Source organism: Taudactylus pleione, unplaced genomic scaffold (genome assembly GCF_031769625.1).
Source record: "Taudactylus pleione unplaced genomic scaffold, aTauple2 ptg000286l, whole genome shotgun sequence".
NCBI classification, from domain to species: domain Eukaryota; kingdom Metazoa; phylum Chordata; class Amphibia; order Anura; family Myobatrachidae; genus Taudactylus; species Taudactylus pleione.
In genome coordinates, this window is record NW_028284688.1 from 3649420 (window position 1) to 3672500 (window position 23081).

General features: G+C 44.0%; 1 protein-coding gene across 2 annotated transcripts in view; it reads right to left on the bottom strand.

Moving 5' to 3' along the window:
* Positions 1–23081, bottom strand: part of TRPM2 (transient receptor potential cation channel subfamily M member 2) — a 108988-nt gene that overhangs the window by 76220 nt on the left and 9687 nt on the right. For both annotated transcript variants that reach the window (XM_088482409.1, XM_088482408.1), the window contains exons 3-9: positions 19654–19825; positions 17640–17823; positions 16650–16816; positions 12643–12823; positions 6673–6734; positions 5869–6069; positions 4702–4804 (exon numbers count right to left, since the gene is read on the bottom strand). In XM_088482409.1, coding sequence (XP_088338535.1) covers positions 4702–4804; positions 5869–6069; positions 6673–6734; positions 12643–12823; positions 16650–16816; positions 17640–17823; positions 19654–19825 — 1070 coding nt within the window. The remainder of the gene's footprint in view (positions 1–4701; positions 4805–5868; positions 6070–6672; positions 6735–12642; positions 12824–16649; positions 16817–17639; positions 17824–19653; positions 19826–23081) is intronic.

Below are 23081 nucleotides of genomic sequence, written 5' to 3' on the forward strand. Positions count from 1 at the left end.
ATATGAGAAGGCAGCAGTGGGCGTCCCTATGCTGGGCTGTACTTACACTGTACAGATATGAGGAGGCAGCAGTGGGCGTCCCTATGCTGAGCTGTGCTTACACTGTACAGATATCAGAAGGCAGCAGTGGGCGTCCCTATGCTGGGCTATGCTTACTCTGTATGGATATGAGAAGGCAGCGTTGGACGTCCCTATGCTGGGCTGTGATTACACTGTATGGATATGAGAAGGCAGCAGTGGATGTCCCTATGCAGGGCTGTGCTTACACTGTACGGATATGAGAAGGCAGCAGTATGTGTCCCTATGCTGGGCTGTGCTTACACTGTATGGATATGAGAAGGCAGCAGGGGGTGTCCCTATGCTGAGCTGTGCTTACACTGTACAGATATGAGAAGGCAGCAATGGGTATCCCTATGCTGGGCTGCACTTACACTGTACAGATATGAGAAGGCAGCAGTGGGCGTCCCTATGCTGGGCTGTGCTTACACTGTACGGATATGAGAAGGCAGCAGTGGGCGTCCCTATGCTGGGCTGTGATTACACTGTATGGATATGAGATGGCAGCAGTGGGCGTCCATATGCTCGGCTGTGCTTACACTGTACGGATATGAGGAGGCAGCAGTGGGCGTCCCTATGCTGGGCTGTGCTTACACTGTACAGATATGAGAAGGCAGCAGTGGGCGTCCCTATGCTGGGCTGTGATTACACTCTATGGATATGAGAAGGCAGCAGTTGGCGTCCCTATGCTGGGCTGTGCTTACACTGTACGGATATGAGGAGGCAGCAGTTGGCGTCCCTATGCTGGGCTGTGCTTACGCTGTACGGATATGAGGAGGCAGCAGTGGGCGTCCCTTTGCTGGGCTGTGCTTACACTGTACAGATATGAGAGGGCAGCAGTGGGCGTCCCTATGCTGGGCTGTGCTTACATTGTATGGATATGAGAAGGCAGCAGTGGGCGTCCCTATGCTGGGCTGTGCTTACACTGTACATATATGAGAAGGCAGCAGTGGGTGTCCCTATGCTGGGCTGTGCTTACACTGTAAGGATATGAGGAGGCAGCAGTGGGCGTCCCTATGCTGGGCTGTGATTACACTGTACGTATATGAGAAGGCAGCAGTGGGTGTCCCTATGCTGGGCTGTGATTACACTGTATGGATATGAGAAGGCAGCAGTGGGCGTCCCTATGCTGAGCTGTGCTTACTCTGTACGTATATGAGAAGGCAGCAGTGGGTGTCCCTATGCTGGGCTGTGCTTACACTGTACGTATATGAGAAGGCAGCAGTGGGTGTCCCTATGCTGGGCTGTGCTTACACTGTATGGATATGAGAAGGCAGCAGTGGGTGTCCCTATGCTGGGCTGTGCTTACACTGTACGGATATGAGAAGGCAGCAGTGGGCGTCCCTATGCTGGGCTGTACTTACACTGTACAGATATGAGGAGGCAGCAGTGGGCGTCCCTATGCTGAGCTGTGCTTACACTGTACAGATATCAGAAGGCAGCAGTGGGCGTCCCTATGCTGGGCTATGCTTACTCTGTATGGATATGAGAAGGCAGCGTTGGACGTCCCTATGCTGGGCTGTGATTACACTGTATGGATATGAGAAGGCAGCAGTGGATGTCCCTATGCAGGGCTGTGCTTACACTGTACGGATATGAGAAGGCAGCAGTATGTGTCCCTATGCTGGGCTGTGCTTACACTGTATGGATATGAGAAGGCAGCAGGGGGTGTCCCTATGCTGAGCTGTGCTTACACTGTACAGATATGAGAAGGCAGCAATGGGTATCCCTATGCTGGGCTGCACTTACACTGTACAGATATGAGAAGGCAGCAGTGGGCGTCCCTATGCTGGGCTGTGCTTACACTGTACGGATATGAGAAGGCAGCAGTGGGCGTCCCTATGCTGGGCTGTGATTACACTGTATGGATATGAGATGGCAGCAGTGGGCGTCCATATGCTCGGCTGTGCTTACACTGTACGGATATGAGGAGGCAGCAGTGGGCGTCCCTATGCTGGGCTGTGCTTACACTGTACAGATATGAGAAGGCAGCAGTGGGCGTCCCTATGCTGGGCTGTGATTACACTCTATGGATATGAGAAGGCAGCAGTTGGCGTCCCTATGCTGGGCTGTGCTTACACTGTACGGATATGAGGAGGCAGCAGTTGGCGTCCCTATGCTGGGCTGTGCTTACGCTGTACGGATATGAGGAGGCAGCAGTGGGCGTCCCTTTGCTGGGCTGTGCTTACACTGTACAGATATGAGAGGGCAGCAGTGGGCGTCCCTATGCTGGGCTGTGCTTACATTGTATGGATATGAGAAGGCAGCAGTGGGCGTCCCTATGCTGGGCTGTGCTTACACTGTACATATATGAGAAGGCAGCAGTGGGTGTCCCTATGCTGGGCTGTGCTTACACTGTAAGGATATGAGGAGGCAGCAGTGGGCGTCCCTATGCTGGGCTGTGATTACACTGTACGTATATGAGAAGGCAGCAGTGGGTGTCCCTATGCTGGGCTGTGATTACACTGTATGGATATGAGAAGGCAGCAGTGGGCGTCCCTATGCTGAGCTGTGCTTACTCTGTACGTATATGAGAAGGCAGCAGTGGGTGTCCCTATGCTGGGCTGTGCTTACACTGTACGGATATGAGATGGCAGCAGTGGGTGTCCCTATGCTGGGCTGTGCTTACACTGTATGTATATGAGAAGGCAGCAGGGGGCGTCCCTATGCTGGGATGTGCTTACACTGTATTGATATGAGAAGGCAGCAGGGGGCGTCCCTATTCTGGGCTGTGCTTACACTGTCTTGATATGAGAAGGCAGCAGTGGGTGTCCCTATGCTGGGCTGTGCTTACACTGTACAGATATGAGAAGGCAGCAGGGGGCGTCCCTATGCTGGGCTGTGATTACACTGTATTGATATGAGAAGGCAGCAGGGGGCGTCCCTATTCTGGGCTGTGCTTACACTGTATTGATATGAGAAGGCAGCAGTGGGTGTCCCTATGCTGGGCTATGCTTACACTGTACAGATATGAGAAGGCAGCAGTGGGTGTCCCTATGCTGGGCTGTGCTTACACTGTACGCATATGAAAAGGCAGCAGTGGGCGTCCCTATGCTGGGCTGTGCTTACTCTGTACGTATATGAGAAGGCAGCAGGGGGCGTCCCTATGCTGGGCTGTGCTTACACTGTATTGATATGAGAAGGCAGCAGGGGGCATCCCTATTCTGGGCTGTGCTTACACTGTATTGATATGAGAAGGCAGCAGTGGGTGTCCCTATGCTGGGCTGTGCTTACACTGTACAGATATGAGAAGGCAGCAGGGGGCGTCCCTATTCTGGGCTGTGCTTACACTGTATTGATATGAGAAGGCAGCAGTGGGTGTCCCTATGCTGGGCTATGCTTACACTGTACAGATATGAGAAGGCAGCAGTGGGTGTCCCTATGCTGGGCTGTGCTTACACTGTACGGATATGAAAAGGCAGCAGTGGGCGTCCCTATGCTGGGCTGTGGTTACTCTGTACGTATATGAGAAGGCAGCAGGGGGCGTCCCTATGCTGGGCTGTGCTTACACTGTATTGATATGAGAAGGCAGCAGGGGGCGTCCCTATTCTGGGCTGTGCTTACACTGTATTGATATGAGAAGGCAGCAGTGGGTGTCCCTATGCTGGGCTGTGCTTACACTGTACAGATATGAGAAGGCAGCAGGGGGCGTCCCTATGCTGGGCTGTGATTACACTGTAGGATATGAGAAGGCAGCAGTGGGTGTCCCTATGCTCGGCAAAGCTTTGGAAAGCATTAGCATATTTTAGCAATTGCGATCCGTCAGAGATCTCATGCGACTGCATTAGCGTAAATCTTGGAATCAGCCCCTATTAATGAACACAATCGGGATGCACGTTCAGTGCGACTCAGATGTACTGTATGCCAGTGACTTCAAGGTGCTTCACTGCATTGGACATCAGCAGTGCGTCCATCTGTGAAACAAGCCCATAGTGTTCTAGTTACTTAGGATTAGTGGCAGGACAAATTTGGCACGATTTGAGGATTGATGTATGTGGACACATCTGTAATATATACTGCACCATAAACCATGTAATAGAGCTGAAATGTCATTAGGATTGCGTTTTATAGAACCAACATAGGGCCTGATTCATTATGGATCGCTATTGCGATTGCGGCTGTGATTATGCACGCAGATCTGCTGTGAAAATATGCTAATGTCTGCAATGCCGTCGCACAGCCACCATAGAGGCTCCCACTACCTCCCACTACCGCTACCTCATATCTCTAATACCGCGCAATCCTGCGTATACATCGGGACATCGAGTAACATCGGCCCCTCACGCAGACTTACAGCAGCCCTGACCTTGTGCAGAAATTGCTAACCTCGTCGCAGGGAGTGAGTACACAAGCTACGTATGCCATAGCTGTGCCTAATTTATGCACGCCCCTGTAACTGCGTTCAGAAGGACTGGCACGCCGGCGTTTCTCTGAACACTCCCCCATCACCACCCCCAGACGCTGACCTGTCGTCACTGACTCTGCGATGGCTTTGTATCAGCGTGAGTAATCGCAGAGCAATCACAATGCTAATGCATATGCATGTGCAATACGCAACGATCGACTGTCTGCTCACGCTATCACAATAGCGATCCCTGCTGAATCAGCCCCATAATCCGCAGCGCTCAATATTTGGTGAGTTACCCTTAAGTAAAGCTTGTAGAATTGCTACATCAATGTCATGCTGGTCATCCTTGTCCTCTTGGAAGATGGTAAGTAACTGGCTTTGCCTCATGATGTCCTGTATCTGGCGACATAAATTAGATGTTAGTGGGGTACGGTAAAATATATAGGGGTCTATTTACTAAGCAGTGTTAGGAGACAGAGTGAAAAGTGATAAGAAAGTGATAGTGCCAGCCAATCAGCTCTCAACTGTCATCTCTGTGACCTTATCACTTTCTTATTACTTTTCACTCTGTCTCCTAACACTGCTTAGTAAATAGACCCCATAGGTAATGATATTTCAAGCAGTGAAAAGAATTGAGAAGTGGGCTAGCGGAGAATTCGCCCATAGCGCATCCAATTTGCTTTGAGGTAGCATTTATAAAGTACATTTTATAAAATGATAGGTACAAGCTGATCGGTTGCTATGGGCTACATCTCCACTGTTTCCACTCTTTGATACATCAACCCCTAAATAACTAATTTTCTGTTTATTTATTATGATTTGTCTTCAAGGAGCAAAACTTTTAGTATGCTTTTGTATGTGTTCTACATCTACTATATTTATACAACCATATTATATAAGTTAATGACAACCTTATTTCATCATACATATCTTTATGGTTTTATTTTATTGTATGTGTAACTCTATGCGCTTAGTATTGTAGCTTTTTGGGAAATGACTGACAGAGCAAAACTAGGTGACTGTTGCCCTCCCCTGACAGCAGCAAATTGAACGGGCAAAATAATTCCCTTAACCTTTGCCTAGAAGCTTTAAGTGGCTTCTACTTACAGACGGCTACTATCTACACCCATCTGCAGTCAGGAACCAACACATACAGTACATCTGCAAAATGAAGCAACAGCCGAGATCTGACATCACAGCCTGCGAGTCAATGCTATAAAACCAGCTATACTATTGGAGTTGTGCCATATTGCAGCTAATATTCCAGCTATATAATTGTGGAAACACATGTTTTTATGTTTATATTATGAATACATGTCATTTTGTTTAATATGAGAAGTCTATTGTGGTTTCACAACCAGGCGGATGAACCAGAATTTAAGGAATCATAATTGAATAATTTGCATATAATTATACTCATATACACTGATTTACGACAAATTTCCTCTCTTTTTTTCTAATACCTTTTTGGTCCAGTCAACAAATTGATGCTCTGTAATGGTGTCAAACGATTCATGGAAAAGAGTGTGCAGTTTTTCCTGGACAAACGAGATTGTGATTTTTGAAATGGGAAGTTGCGCAATCTGGGCGATGACATCGGCCACCCTGCCGGATCCTTCCACAATGACGCAAGGAGTGTTGTTGCTGACAGCATTGTAGATTGTCTGGTCAGAGCAAAGGGGACATTACGTTATACCACCATGGAATCCTTTGCCACCCCAAAAATAATAAGCAGAGTTACAAAAAAAAAAAACGATAAAAAAACATGCGCATCAAAAATATTGGCAAACAACAGGGAAGTGTGAAATGCTAATTCCATTGAAAACTAAAAAAAAATAAGGGTATTCACCTAGTGATTTAGTCTTTAGTCTTCCATTCAATACAGAAGACTCCCTGATGTCTGGTTCTCCTAGCTCCCTACAAAGTGGACTTCTCAATACAGACAGCATGTTGTTCATTGACAGTGTGCCACTTGGGTAATTAACATGCTACGTGCAGAAACCATGAGCCACAAAGACATCAGGGAACACAGCAGACTCCAAGTATGTGATATATACTGGAGAACTAATTATGGAACTCAAGCAGGAACTGAATTATCATTTTTGGATGGAACTATGATTTAATAAATAATGTTAAATACCAAAAGAATATATATAATTTCTTTATACACAATACTTGTGGGAACCAGCAGATTTAGCTTTTTTGTTATTGTATATTTGTTGTAAGGACATGGAAATGATATGTAAGCATTGTCTACTAAAACTTACATCAAGCGTGCCGGGTCCTCCCTCTAACACAACACAGACTATCGGGATCTTGATGGCAACCCCTAAAATTAAAATGATAGAATTTTAAAAAATTCAATAGAGAATGTCAAGTGACCTTAACAATGATTGTAAATTAGTTGCTGTTGTGAGGAAAATTAATTTGTAGTTTGGGTACTACATAAATAATTTTACAGTTTCATATTTGGTAACCTCTTTTTTGCCCGCAAATTCTGCTGGTGGTATATTCTTTGGGGACTATTAAAAAAAAAAAGTTTTAGATAATACTCATTTAACAGAACAATTTTACTAACGGGTAAAAAGGAAATTTTGTAAATGTATGGATCCATAAAACTATTTTGCAGCAACTGTCTGCAAATGTCTCCACTACTGTATATAAAAAATCCTCTCATATAATGATGCAAATCACCTAATTGTTGGTGCAAGATCATCTATGTTTAGATCAACCTCTGTAGATGTACAGAAATAAATAAATAAGAAATAAACCTTTCAAAAACTAAAAACAAAGAGTATTGCCACAAAAGCTGCAGTCGCTGACCGTTTATACATTTTAATAACTAATAATAAAAAAAACATTCAGCATCCAGGGTATCGGTTATATGAACCATTAATGATTTTCCAAATATTCAACAAGAGCCATTACTTTACAATTTTTTATTAAAAATAGTATATAGCTACAATAAAATATATTATACTGGCATACTGCACACACACATATATATATAATCCAAATTTTAAAACATTCTGTATGTATGTATTCACATACACTGAAGCCATTTATGTGCCCATTGAAGTCCTGATGACAGTAAAACATGGTGACTGTTCAAAGAAAAACTATTAAATCCTAAAGTATATTCAAGTAACTGGAGAATAGTGAAAGTTGGGTGACTAATAAGAATAGTGAAGTAACTAGGAGGAGGGTTAGGGTCAGGCACTAGAGGAGGGTTAGGGTCAGGCACTAAGCGAAGTGCAGCTGGCTCCATCGGAAGTCATCAGGACTTCACTGCTGGACCCTGAAGACACTACAGCAGCCGCCGGGACCGTTGAAACAGGAAAGTCACTACTTGACCAACAGGGACATTTTGTCAACTTTCTAATCATGTCAGCATTTCATCCGTGTCGACACAATGACTGTTGATGTGGCGAATGTCGACATGCTACATGCAGGGGTGGATTGGACATTATTTTCTGCTGGATAAATCCAGGTGGGCCGATCGCTTGTGGGACCGCTTGACAATTGAGCCCCCACCCCCCGATTCGCGTCACCCGGCCAGCTACTGTATAGATTGTGTTGTGGGTGTTTTACACTGGATGCCCGGCTGCCTGTCACTACTGCCTGGCCGCACCTAAGTCTCTCTTGCGAGAAGAGAAGCCATAGGCCTATTAAAGCCCCACTCAGCATATAGTCGGCGTCACACTCCGCAGCGCCATCGAGGAGTGAAGTGGCGTGGGTCTGCGGGTGAGTTGCAGCGGGGCTGGGGGGCCGCTCGGGACAGTATGTCAGCCAGATCGTCTCCCCTCCACTCTCCCCTCCCCAGGCTTCGAAGTGTCAAGTTTAAGTTTAACTTCACAGCCTGGGGAAGTATAGAGGAGACAATCGGGCTGGCTGCAGTCAGTGCATGGTGGTAGCAGTATTAGGCTAGCCACCAGAGGTCAGGGCTGGGGTTTTATGTAAAATTAATAAAAATTCATGGCCACTGCAACCAGGGAAGGGCAATGGGGTTGGGAGATGGAGTCTGGAGAGAGGGATGTCTGGGGTGGCAGCCCTGCTGGGGGTATTGATTAATGATGGTCTGAGGGGGGGTATTCTGTGCTTATTAGAGAATAGAGAGGAGCTAATTTTTGCTAAGTGGAGATGATTTGTCTCAGGGGGATGGGGGTCTGCTATACTAGGGGTGGGGGAGATTATGATCTCTCTGTGGGAGAGGGGGCTCTGATATAATATGGGCAGGGGAGATGATGATCAGTCTGTGAGGGAGGGGAGGTATTCTATACTAGGGGCAGGGGAGATGATGATTTGTCTGTGGGAGAGGGGGGCTTTTCTGAGCTAGGGTAGGAGGATGGCATTCTGGAGACACAGGATGATGACACTGGGGAGACGCAGGATGATGACACTGGGGAGACGCAGGATAATGACACTGGGGAGACACAGGATAATGACACTGGGGAGACGCAGGATGATGACACTGGGGAGACACAGGATGTTGACACTGGGGAGACACAGGATGTTGGCTTTGGGGAGACGCAGAAGGATAGTGCTGGAGAGAAGCAGGGGTGGCGGCATTGAGAGGCGCAGGGTGATAGTGATGGGGAGACACACGAGGGGATTGACTGGAGACACACCAAGGCAATGGTGTTGGGGACACACAAAAAGGTTGGTAGGACCACTGGTACTATTAGAAGAAAAGACTGGGGACAGTAATCTTCATTCTAATTAAACCATATTACTGATGCAAATTTTATCAAATGACAAATATATTTTATTAATGTAACATTTTTGATAAGGAAAACCCACATTTTGTCCTGGCTCAAAACTTCTGTTACCATATATTATATGGTTGAACCTCTGTTGCATGAGGATGATATTGGCTTTATTGCAATGCAAACAGGCGGCTTCCAGACCATATGATCTCCTACATGAATAATGAATACCGACTCAAGACACTGACTGACCAGAGAGGATCAATTTCTTCAGAGGTTCCCCGTGGCAGAGAAATCATATAGGTAAGAAAATACTCTTATTCACTGGAAACAGGGATTGTGGGCATGCCCATCAGCTCCTGGAGTGCTGGGCATGCCCCTAGCATACCAAAAACAGGGGAAGTGGCTTGTGGGCATGGCATTTCACATTAGGCCACACCCTTTTGCAACAGATCACGCCCACTTTTTTTGGGCACGCGCACATAGGGCTAATTTCCTATTTTTTTCCAGGGCCACTTTAAATTCCCTATCCGCCCCTGGCTACATGTCAACGTTACAACCATGTCAACATTCTCATGACAACACCCAATTATTGTACAAACATTTCTACATCAAGGGAAACCAACTTGCATCAAAATGACAAATGTGTTGGCAAACTGATCACAAAAATGTTTTTTGTTTTTATTTTTATATACTACTATAGTTAATATTTTGCCCTGAAAAAGTGTAAATGGTAAGATTATTGCTCGCTAATAAAATGTTGCCAGGTTAAAACAATTGTGGCATTTTATTCAAAGATTGTTGATGTACTAAACATTCAATAGAATGTTCTTTTTAGCATAATGTTCTGTATGGTTTAGAAAGGCTAACTGTTAGGTTTTAATGAGGACTGAATCCCAGGATGTAAGGTTAATATATTAGTGAGTAAGAAAGACATCCCTTTTCCACTGGCTAAAACACCCGGATTTTTGACATGTCAACCCGGGTAACGGCTCAGTGGAAAATGGTCCTAGGAAAAAATCCTGGGTCGATTGCCAGGACTTAAGCAGTGTATTACGCAGGTAAAACCCTGCTCAGGCTCAGTGTAAACGGGTTACCGGTGTCTTCCAAACCGGGACCCGTTTCCTGCTGATTCAGGAGGTTGTCTGTGTGAAAGCTGTCACCAGGGAGGGAGAGATTACAGCCTCCCGGTATGGTCCAGACTGGGGAGGGTGTAATCTCTCCCTGCCCGGTGACAGCTGTCACAGACATCCTCCCAAATGACAGCGTCCCCCCCGCCCGGGAAGGACCCCCTCCCCGGGAAGAACCCTCTCCCCTGGTCGCTGGTCCGCTCCGCTCCGGGATTCAGGGAAGAGCTGGAGTTTCCGGCGCTTGGTGATGACATCATCGCCAAGTTGCACCCTGGTGCAGTGTGAACGGCGGTGACTCGGGATATTCCCAGGATTTTTGGTGGAAAAGAGGTATAAGTTTAAATAAGATAACAGTGAGATAGACTATAAGTGAATTATTGATTTAAATTGATGATTACACACCCCTTATTGTCTGACATGGAGCCTTTGCTTTTTTTTTTCCTATTATCTGTTTTCATTCCAAGGAATGAGATAAACAAAGACTGAAAATGGATAATGTTGAACTTAACATTAGCGCTTCTATTCTGCTTTACCGTTGTCACTGGCAGATAAGTCAGGCCCAAAAAATATATATACAGGTTGAGTCTCCCATATCCAAATATTCCAAAATACGGAATATTTCAAAATACGGAATATTTTCAGCATGACTGAGACAGTGAAACGTTTGCTTTTTGATGGTTCAATGTACACAAACTTTGTTTAAGGCACAAAATTATTAAAAATAAAGTATAAAATGACCTACAGGCTGTGTGTATAATGTGTATATGAAACATAAATTAATTTAATGTATGTACACAAACTTTGTATCAAACACAAAATGATTGAATATATATTGTATAAAATTACTTTCAGGCTGTGTGTATAAGGTGTATATGAATCATAAATGCATTCTGTGTTTAGATTTGGGCCCTATTCCTAAGACATTTCAATATGGTATACAAATATTCCAAAATACGGAATATTCCGATATCTAAAATACCCTTGGTCTCAAGCATTTTGGATATGGGAGACTCAACCTGTATTTTAAATATCCAAATTGAATGCAATTACAGTAAATATCTTGACCAGTAACGTTTGGAATCTATGTAACCTCAGTATTCTTCATAATCCAACTTTAATTCACTAAAAAGAGCTCCATTATATGTAACCAATTTATATTCATATTAATTAGCAATGAATGTAGACCCTCTGTGCTTTGGTTTTGGTTCTAAATCATCGTTGTGTTTTGGTTTTGGTTCAGTTTTGGTTTGGGTTTGGTTTTCTTTCAAAATTGATCAAAAACAGCTACAATCATGTAGCATGGACTTGTTTTTGTTCCTATTGTATTATTACCACCAATAACATTAATTTCCAGTGATTTCCAGTAAATTTTGACCACCTCGCAGCACCTGAAGTCACGAGGGAGGGACTTGCATACAATCCAAAATATGGGAGATCCAGTTTTAAAATCCGAGTTACAAATTGCTAGAAAGGGATTCGGGTCTACTCGCAAAGTGATTCTGAACAGGGACTCGGAGCCCAAAGTTCAGGTGTGTTTAGTTTTTAGTAACACCGAAGCGCTCAGCTCTAATATGAATTATTATTTTTTGACATGTTGTTTACAAAGATAGTCAGCAGATTTATTAACGCTTATAGTTTTGTCATTTTCTTCAGTGAAACTTGAGTGTCAGACCTAACCTCTGTAACCCATTAAATCTTATCCCTTATCTCTTGTACAGTATAAGTATAACTGGCAAAATAAAGTCCTGCAAAAATTTTTCAAGCATGTAATTCCAGTCTAAGCAAAAATTCATTGTTGTACCTACAGTATCAAGAGTTGGAACATTGCTGTACCAGAAACTGTGGGGTGTGGTTCTCTTATAATGACCTGATGACAGGGTTATGCCATGGAGAAAGGAGATATCAAGTTGTTGAGAGGAGGAGTTAAAAACACATGTTAAACGATCATTTTACAATGTCCTTGAATTCTTTTTAGTGACGCAATACACGGGGATGCCAGTTTTGTAGCAATATATTAAAGTTCATATTTTACAGCCCATGGCAGTGGTCAGGATGAATGAGGACAGATTAGCATTGTATGCCTACCATCCCCAAACCTGCCACATTGGCCACCATATCTAATGTTCCCCCAGTGAAATAAGGGATCATAGATCATGCATTGTCCTTTATTAGTTTCTATAGATTCAACTATGGAAATGTTCATATAGACTTACTACTGCTCCCAGTTATCATACATTTTAGACAGTACACCGTATATAGAGATATCATATTATTTGTGCCTTGATTCAATTGTATAAAAACAATCTTTAATAAAAAATTAGGAACATCTCATATCTGAAATCAATACTTCTACAAGCTGTGGTCCGTAATACCGTGTAAGAAAAAAGTGACTTTTATTTACCTCCATTCTCTTTGGTCTGCTCCGAAATGAATTTCTCCAGCTTGGACCTCAGGAGGATCTCCACACCATATCTCCCATTGGTCCCATCATCCACAAGTATGAAGTGGGAATGATTATTATCTAAGCAGGACATATATCCTTGGTTTTCCTCATCTATCTGGTATTCCGCTGGAAACAATCCCTGGAGAGGTGAGAATATATTTTCTGTACAAATTAAGTAGTAAAGGAATTGCTACATTATTCTGGTCTTGTATTTTTTTCTCTCAATTCAGCTTTGTAGATCACTGTGGTCTGATGCAAAAGGTAGATTTCAGATGTGTATATGATGGGTGGGAGTAAAGCAGGATAACTGATGCTCTGTGAATGCTACATGGCATAGTGCACTGGTTTACAATACAAATAGTGTACAGGTTTAATGATGTAGCAGGGTTTCTGTACACACCAGCGGATGCCCTAAGACAATGAATAGCGCAGTGTAGCAGTTTATTGAATGGATAATAGGTACAGCTGTACTCACTGTTACACACATTAGTATATTGGAGCAGAGCAGGGTCACATACAGCTCACCAGCCGATGAGTGTATATGGATGCAGGTAGCAGGGCAGGGATGCTGTAACAGCATTCTGGTCAGCAATAATGCTGGGTCTCATAGGAGCTAAGAGAGATACTATTGTCTCCCACTGTGACACTCAACAGAGTAACTAGAGGGCGCAGCGCATGCAAGGTACTTAGGTCAGTAAAGCAAGATAGGTATTCAATGTAATGTGTGCCAGTTTGCTATAACTATGTAAAAACATTAAAGAGTGTGCATCTGCATTTCCAGTTCCATTTATGTACTATATGAAGACACAATGTTAAGTAGGATTTGCATTGTCTTCAGGGAGAAATCAGTTAGTTTCCAGACAGGAAGTTACACCTTAGCAGAGCAGATACTCTTTAATGAAAATGTGTGTCACAGGGACAGAGCAGTTAGTTACCAGATATGAAATTACTCCTTAGCAGAACAGGCACCCTTTTAGTGAATATGTGTTTCACAGGGACAAAGCAGTTAATTACCAGACAGGAAGTTACTCCTTAGCAGAACAGGCACTCTTTTAGTGAATTTGTAGTGGTCAGTCACCACAGAGGAAGTTACTCCTTAGCAGAACAGGCACTCTTTCAGTGAATATGTGTGTCACAGGGACAAAGTAGTTAATTACCTGACAGGAAGTTACTCCTTAGCAGAACAGGCACTCTTTTAGTGAATATGTGTGTCACAGGGACAAAGCAGTTAGTTACCAGACAGGAAGTTTCTCCTTAGCAGAACAGGCACTCTTTTAGTGAAAATGTGTATCACAGGGACAAAGCAGTTAGTTACCAGACAGGAAGTTATTCCTTACCATAGTAGCCAATCTCTACCTAAATAAACTGTAAGGTAATTTGCCCCTGTTGGCAGGAAAGTGACCTAGCGCTCTGAAACATGATATTAGGGTGCATCACTTTAGTTGGTTGTGGCTTTTATCCCAATATAGCCTACAGTATATATTTATGTGTCTCTGCAAAGCTTGTGTTTGTTCATTGTGAATGTACTGTAGAAATCATCTTTTAAAACGCTAAAGTACCGTCAGCTTGGTCCATTCTCTAAGTTCATTTATTTATGGCCCCATTACAACACAGAAACCACCTACGTCTTTCTCACACACATGAAGGAAAACTACATTTACAACCTAAGAAATCAGGGACTATAAAATATACTGTACATACATAATTTACCTCTAACCTTAAAAATATATACAAACAATAAGCTGATACTTTACCATATTATTATTTTTCATGGACAACACACAGAAGGAAACGAGTAAAGTGCAATAAATCAGTTTATGCAAGCAAAGCCACTTAGTAACAAAGGCCCTCATTCAGAGCCGTACGCTCTGAGCAGAGCGCACGCTGTGAATGAGGGCCGGGCTCCATTTTCATGGAGCGTCCTCCTGGACGCTCGTATAGCTGTGGGTCACCACCCACAGCCTATACGAGCTTGCATTTTGATGGCCGCGATGGTCGTGACCATCGCGACCATCGAAATTGCGAGCCGGAGCCTGCGGTTGAGGTTTTCAACCGCAAGCTCCGGAGTGATTTTGGCTCTATCAGAGCCAAAATCACTCCCACTGACATCACTAGTGATGTCAGTGGGCCGGCTTCTGACGGGAGGCGTTCCCGTGGGAACGCCCCCGTCAGGGAGGCACGCCCCCGGCACGCCCACCAAAGGGGGCGTGCTGTCAATCAACATTGACAGCACGCCCCCTTTGATCGGACACAACGAGCGAAGGAAAGTCCTTCGCTCGTCGTGTCTGGCGCATGCGCACGACGGAGCTCCCTCCGTCGTGCGCATGCTCAGTGCAGACCATCGACCCACTTGCGAGCGGACAGCCGCTCGCGAGTGGGTCTGAATCAGGCCCAAACACTCCAGTGAGGAAAGAGAACAGATTCAACAATTACACAGAAAAATTCACAACACTACAAAGATGTAAGGGGGATGTACTAAACTCTGGAAAGTGGTACATTGGAGAGTGATAAACTGCCAGCCACTCAGCTCCTAACTGTCATGTTACAGGCTGTGTTTGAAAAAATGACATTTAGGAGCTGAGCAGTTTATCATTCTCCAATTTATCACTTTCTGGAGCTTAGTACATCTGCCCCAGGAAGAAAGATTCTTTGTTTGAGAAACCAACAAACTTGATAAATCAAAGAAACTTCTCAGTTGAAACATTGACTTTATTATAACCAGGATCGGGGCTCATTCAGCCAGAACTTGTATCTCAGGTTCACAGACATAGGCCTGATTCAGAGACGGACGCCAATTGAGCGATTGTATGCCATTGTGCTTGCGTGTAAGCTGTACTGCGCACGTGGATGGATTGTTTTGCAATTATGCCTGCACAGAGGATCCAGGTGATGGGTAGTCAGTGTTTGGGGGAAGTAACGAGGGTGGCTAAATAAGCACAGGCGTGTCTGGCTGTTTAAATGCCGTTCTGTGATCATGCATAACTTAGCTGCTGCGATCTCCTACGCAGCATGAGAGCGCTCTACGTGTCTGGAGAGACGCTGTGTTTGAAGCTGAATGGCTGTTCAACGTGCATCAATGTGACCGATGCTTATGCTGGTGCGTGACGTCGGACGGATATGAGAAGGCAGCAGTGGGCGTCCCTATGCTCGGGTAAGCTTTGGAAACATTAAAATATTTTCACAGTTGGTGCGAAATTGCAGCTGCGATCGCATTAACGTAAAAACTCTGAAGCATACCCATAGTGCCATATACAACATTAAGGGTATATATACGGATTAAACGAAATGACCAACTAACATTATCATTGCATGCTCCATATCATTTTAGGGTTCAAAGCATTAGGTATTAAGGGATCTTTTCTAGTTACTAAGCAGTGTTACGAGACAGAGTGAAAAGTGATAAGTCTGTGATAAGGTACCAGCCAATCAGCTCCCAAGTGCCATCTCACAGGCTGTGTTTGAAAAATGACAGTTGGGAGCTGATTGGCTGGCACCTTATCACTTTCTTATCACTTTTCACTCTGTCTACTAACACTGCTTAGTAAATAGACCCCTATGTCTCTATTATGCCGTATTTATCTGTAGATTGGATATGTAGACCAGCGCCACTCACCCTGACCACCCCAAAACCTGGTCCATGTTATTTGTATAGTTCCACCTGGGTATCCTTGTCTGTGAGGAATGCTGTAAGGCTTTGTAAGTGAGGGGGAGTAACTTGATCTGAAGTCTGAGCTGGATTGGGCACCGTACATTGGTGTGTCGCCTGATTGGCTGTAGGTCCCTTTTGTTTACATTCAGCGGTAATTGACTTTCTACATTTTAGTTGTACAGTACTATGAAGGATCCAGTACTAGTATAATTTATGAAATGGAAATACCACGCTTGATACACTTCTTCATTGTTTCTATTCAATAAAAAAAACATTTCAGTAAATTTTGCACTTAGTAAATAAAACAATGACTTACTGTGGATGAGATTAAACTGCTTCGCTTATGAACAATCCCCCAAGTAGCTATACCGATCGTGACGATTTCATTGTTCTTGTTGCTGCTACCCACACAAAAGTCTCTTACTGCTTCTCCAACCTGCTTCATTACTCCAGCATGGGAGCCCCCAGTAATAATCCAAGCACCTGAATAAAATATGGTCACTGTGAAATAACTCTAGGTACAAGATTGTTTGATGTTTATTGTAGTTATCAGAAGATCTCTATGTAATGTATAATAATATATAATATTGATATAATATAATATGATATAATAACTGCTTTTTTTAGTATTATTATTATTATTACTGTTTATTTATATGACGCCACAAGTGTTCCACAGCTACTTACAAAGTACATAAACAAATCAGTGACTTACAGTACGATACAATACAATGCAGGACAAGGATATGGATACTATACGTTGCTACATTGGTGGTCATAATACCCAAATAATCAGCAGAGCATAAGCAACCAAGTGATAGATTCCCTAGTGGGGAGTAAGAAGTAGATGACAATAAAGTAAGGAGAAGCACAAGAGGGTAGAGGGCCCTGCTCGCAAGAGCTTACATTGTAAAGGGGAGGGGCAGACAAACAGGCGTGACACAGATGGGGTAGAGAGGGAGGAAGGAGCAAGTTAGGATGAGAGCTGGAAGGCTTTGATGAAGTAGTGGTTCTTGAGAGCCTGTTTGAAGGATTGTAGAGAGGTGGAGAGTCTGATGTGGAGAGGGAGAGAGTTCCAGAGGTGGGGAGCAGCACCTATCAAAAAAATATCTGGAAAGACACCCAGGCAGTTACAATGTTAAAGATATTATTGACAGCTTTAATTGAAATTTGATGAGGGCAGCTCTCACATCAGCCCTCATTGCAGAATATTGGGAACATGCCGTAATTGTGATGACGTCCTAGTATTAATAGTATTGGTTCAGTGTATTGCATGCCTGTTCAGTAACACATACCTAAAACTCACCTGTAGTTTGGGCAACTTTCACCAGACCTCTGTGAAAAATGTTTCTCAGTCTCATTTTCATACGGAAGTTCTTAGCCCCCCCTGTTACTGAAATTACAAGATTTGGAACTTCAAGACCCCATTGCTTGATCATCAGCTGGTAGAGAACCTTAGATGGAGTGTCGGATGATACTCTTATATACTGCTGGGTGAAGAATACAAAAAATTAAATAAAAAGATCCCCAAAACAATCAACAGCAGAGTTGTAGCATGAACATTTTTTTTAAATTATGCTTAGGATAAGAATATCATTGAAGATTTCTGTAGTAACTATAGATTCTGTCATATTGCGTACATCATGGAGCAAAATGCCATTAAAAAGGAAATATTGTATCTAGAGGTCATTTCTGTACATTACAGTACTGTACTTACTCTTAACAAGTTTTCATTACTGAGTAATCAGTCCTCCATGTTGCAGGTTGTATTGCTGTTATTGGGGCTGGTTCATACTGTATTTGTATGTTAATGTAATCGCGGCTGCGAAATACAAATGTAAAAATATGCAAATGTCCCAGCCGCTAGGAATTGTGCTGAAATGCCCACAGGTGGCGTCGCAAATCCAGGCAACTTTGAATAAATATGCAGTTTGGTTGCAGGTCCTTTGGTTATTGAACTCCTGAGTAATGTCGCTCAGAATGGCCACCAGAACTGACCCACCCGAGCCACTTTATGTACAAGATCGTACACGCAGGAAAAAGACCGCAACACGCCTGTGTTTTTGCCTCCACTCCCTGTCACCTCCCCCAAACAGACCTGACCTACCAATCACGCTACAATAAATCCTCACTGCGAGTGAGCAAAACAATTTCAGCATATGTGCAATGCGGCTTCGACGCATGTGCCGATAGCCGATATTTACTCAACTGCGAAATAATCGCTATTATGTACAACTTTGAATCAAGCCTATTCTTTGTTAGGTTTATAGTCACTTGTTGAGGGTTATATACTGTATTATTCTATACTATAAACACTTTAATCTATTACGAGCTTCCAGATATACCCTAACTAATAGTTGCAATAAACACAGGGAATTTACTAAAGAGTGTTATATATAATGGCACCACGTTTTAATCAATTATTTATTAGCCTCTATTGTCTGCTTCAAATTTATTGTAATCTATAAATGTAACAATCATTCACTGCCCGAAGGAAATTCTTATTTCCGCCAAAATCCAGACCTGTTTAAGCACGTTGCAGGTATTTCTTAAGCTAGGTATTAACTATACAATATATTGAGCGACCATGTGATCCTCTCAATTCATTGTTTCATGACTTGGTTGGTGGCATCTTTCCATCTGATGTGTTGCACATCTGACGTGAAGATGTCATGGACCAGGCACTGTAGTTACATTAAGCATGTAACAATAAATGGCGTCATCATTCGGCAGGTCACACAGTGTGTTATGGCAACGCAATATATTGTTGCATCAAATCGCCGTGTCACTGGGTCGGCAAATCGTTGAGGTTTGTACTCGGCTTTATACATATAAGATCTTGTGGTTTTTTGGGGGACAATTTCTTTCATATACAGTATGTACAGTATATGTGACATCAGATATGTTTGTGGACCATGTAATAATCACATGCCAGCTGTCAATTTTTTTTCTTCAGCCTAAAATGAGACGATACTGTATGTCTAATTCTGGTAAAATGTTTATTATTTCCAAGAATTATTAGATAAACATTAGAATGCGACAGACCACAAAAACTGACCTAGGAGAAATCAAATTTAATTAAAAAGGCATAAATATTCCAGTTTGTTAGTAAATCAAGTTCATACTCTACTGAATCTGCAAATTCAAAAATAAATTATATAATTTAGATGGAAAATACATTCTGTGGTCTGTAAACTTTTAATGTGATGGCAGAAATCGCTCACAATTAGTGAAATATTAATAAGAAAAGCTTATAATGGAATAAATCCCAATAATTGCACATTATCACAATGCTAAAAAAAAGACCCAATGAAACAAACCTTTCCAATCCTGGGACCCAGTCCTGTGAAGGTGATATCACCAAAAGCATCTGTAGTTATCTCTTTTATGTGTTCCCGCCGATCCCACGTCTCTTTGCTTTGGAAAGCCCATGGCACTGTGGCGGCCTCTATATGATGGTCTTTGGGGTATCCACACATACATATACTCTTCCTGAAAAGTGAATGACATTAAAAATTAAATATACTCATTTAACTTATACAGTAAGTGACATTATGGGGCTCATCCTGTGTTGGACACTATGTCAATGTTCACGTAAGCGGGCGATTTTTTTGCAACTGAGCATGTGTCTGAATCCTTAATAAGAAAAAGGGAGGGCTGGGATTCACATCCTAATTTAAACACCTTAAAAGGTTCACCTTGACGTAGTAGGTGGGCAAACATCTTTGGCCAAACATGTACTAAGAACCTTTATGAAAAAGCATTTTAATTAATAGTTTAATTATATATATCTTGATATTCAGTATTCTTAGTGCTTAGAGTGTATTAGAGTGAATTAGAGTGTGCATCTGCATTTCCACCCGTTTTTCTGCTGTAAATCCCTAATAAGCCACGCGGCGTATACAATTCCATGCATGTCTGGACTGACCATCTGACACATCTAGCAAATGCCAGAAGGGCCAATGGCCTGACTAGCCAGTGCGGCTGCCCGAAAACTTGACCAAGCATCTCCACCACCCGATGTTTTACTCGGCTGGCATGAGGAGATGAGACAGGCTGCTAAGCCATGCCCATGTGACTCGTGACACACCACCTTGAGGTGTGGCCATGCCCCTGTGACTTGTGACACACCCCCTTGAGGTGTGGCCATGCCCCTGTGACTCGTGACACACCTCCTTGAGGTGTGGCCTTGCCTCTGTGAGATGTGGTCATGCCCCTTTTACATGCGCACACAGTGTAGGCTAAATTACAGTCCCAGTCTGTCCCTGGCATCATGGCAATTTATTACGCCACACTGACTATAGAATGTATTGGGAGCTCCTGCGGGATGACTGGGATTTGGCTAAATAGACGCCAAAAAGATATTCCGGGCAGGATGCACTAACACTGAATGCGGTCAAATCCCCGAAAAAAGCTTGATATATATGGGAAATGCAGTAGATGGCATTGTCTAATAGAAGCCTATGGGTTTTCTTGTCTTTGCAGTTTTCTTTGCGAGGTATCCAATAGGAACCCTCCCAGGGTTCTCTGCGACCAGTGTCGGACTGAGGCATGAAAGGCCCACGGGGGAAGGAAGTGGTAGAGGCCCATGCTTAAAAGGTGTGGCTAGCTTCCAGAGGGGTGTGACCAGCCACCACAGAGGCTTGGCTAACCATTATAGATGATATAGCCTGTAGACAACATAGATTCTACACTGTATGGTCTGTCTCTATAATGTATTCAGGTGGACTGTCTGAAACCTGACATTAGAAGAGGAGGTGGGGCCCTCAGGCAAGGGGGCCCACCAGGGATTTCCCCTGTAACCCTGTGGGCCAGTCTGACCCTGTTCACGACTCATGCATGTGCTGGTCGATGGCTGCGCCTGCGCAGTAGGACTCCTCACATCGCATAGGAAGACTCTTATCAGCAGAGCTGTCCTTTGCAGTTTTAGACATAATTGTACATTGAAACGGCATTAAAATAGGTTTGGGTACTGGATTCCGGTGCTCGGATACCAACACCTGTCGGTCTGAATTCTAACCCTCCCCCTCTTCCTACCCCTAGCCTAACCCTTCCTGGTACCTAAATCTAACCTCCCGCCAGTGCCCAAACCTAACCTCTCCCTCCATGCAGCCTAAACCTAACTCTCCTCTCTTAGTGCCTAACCCTAACCCTCCCCTTAGTGCTTAACCCCTAATGCTAACCCTCCCCCTAACCCTGCTACTTACTTTTGGGATTCCGGCGGTCGGGATGCCAGCGCCAGGATTAGGACAGGTGTCAGGATTCCGGCGCCGACATTCTTAGCGCCGGAATCCCTGCAGTCGGTATTATGACCACATCTTTTAAAATATGCCGCTATGCATACGGTAATTAGCGAGATGTTTCGCATTCAGAATGCGATGCTTGATACATTTTATGGGACTGGTGCAGTAGTAGTTTTGTAATAAGACGCTTAATCGCGTACATTGGAGGCCATTCTCTGATGGAGATTCTGCATCTAGCATGGGGCTGGTGCCAGTTTCCATGGTAGTTCCGATGGTTGTAACTGCAGCTGCGCAAAGTGGGCGTCCAAGCTATTCCACATTCAGATGCACGGCTGTACGCCAGGGGAGGGGCTTATACTAACATTATAGCTGTAAGTCACCGACGTGACTAATGCAAAAGACGCTAACGCTTTCGCAGCAGTGTCCGACTCAGAATAAGCCCCATATCTGCTTCAGATACTGTATAACATCTACAATTATTATGCATATAGGCAAATCATTTGCTGCTAGGGGTATTTTTTGCTTCAGGGCTGACTTCCCTAGGTTTTCCAACCCTGTGCAGCCTGTTGTAGGGCTGTTTGGCACTGCCCCATATCACATGTGTGTGTGTCCCAACATTACAGTGCCACCAGCCCTAGCTGGTAAAGCCTTCTGCTAGTTAGTTATTGGAAATTCAGGGGGACCCCATGCTCCTTTTCTCTCCTGATTTACCCCTACCAGACCAATCATTTTTGAGGGAAAGGGGGAGGGGAGGGGGTTACCCAGTCCAACATTAAGTAATGTTTAATTTAAAATGTACAAACAACTCTACACTTCCTGTCTGTTTAGCTATTAATGTGAAAAACAGAAAATTGTAGCATGGGGCTACAGTACATTAATGAGTGCTTTCCGTTGCAGTGATATGTGGAGATGGAGAGTGTAGTGATGAAGCACATGGGACCTCATTCAGAGTCTGTCGCAAGCGCCGATGCGCTCGTAACCGACTCGATGGTTTGGCCTGCGCACGCGCACAGAAACTCTGTCGCTCCAGAGCTCGTTACCAAAGGGGCGGTTGTCGATGTTGATCGACAGCTGCCCCCATTTGGTAGGTGGGCCAGGGGGGTGGTTTCCAAAATGGAGGCCTTCCTTTGCGAACACCTACCGTTTTGTGGGCTGCCGCACTGACATCATCAGTGATGTTAGTGGGGAGCTTCCTGCTCCATCAGAGCAGAAAGCTCCCTGGGGCTTACGAGTGCCCAGACCCTACCCTAGGGTCTGGTCGTAAGCCCCGATGGTCGCGATGGTGATCACCATCGCGACCATCAACCTGGTCGGTCGTTAAGCTGTGGGTGGTAACCCACAGCTTAACTAACGACCAGGAGGCCGCACTTCAATAATGAAGTGGCCACCCTCATTCAGAACAGCGGTCGCTTCTTGAGACCGCCTCTGAATGAGGTCCATGGTTCCAGGGTAAATGTGTTTCCAGGATATGTAACACTGTATCACACAAACTATTATGGAAAAGA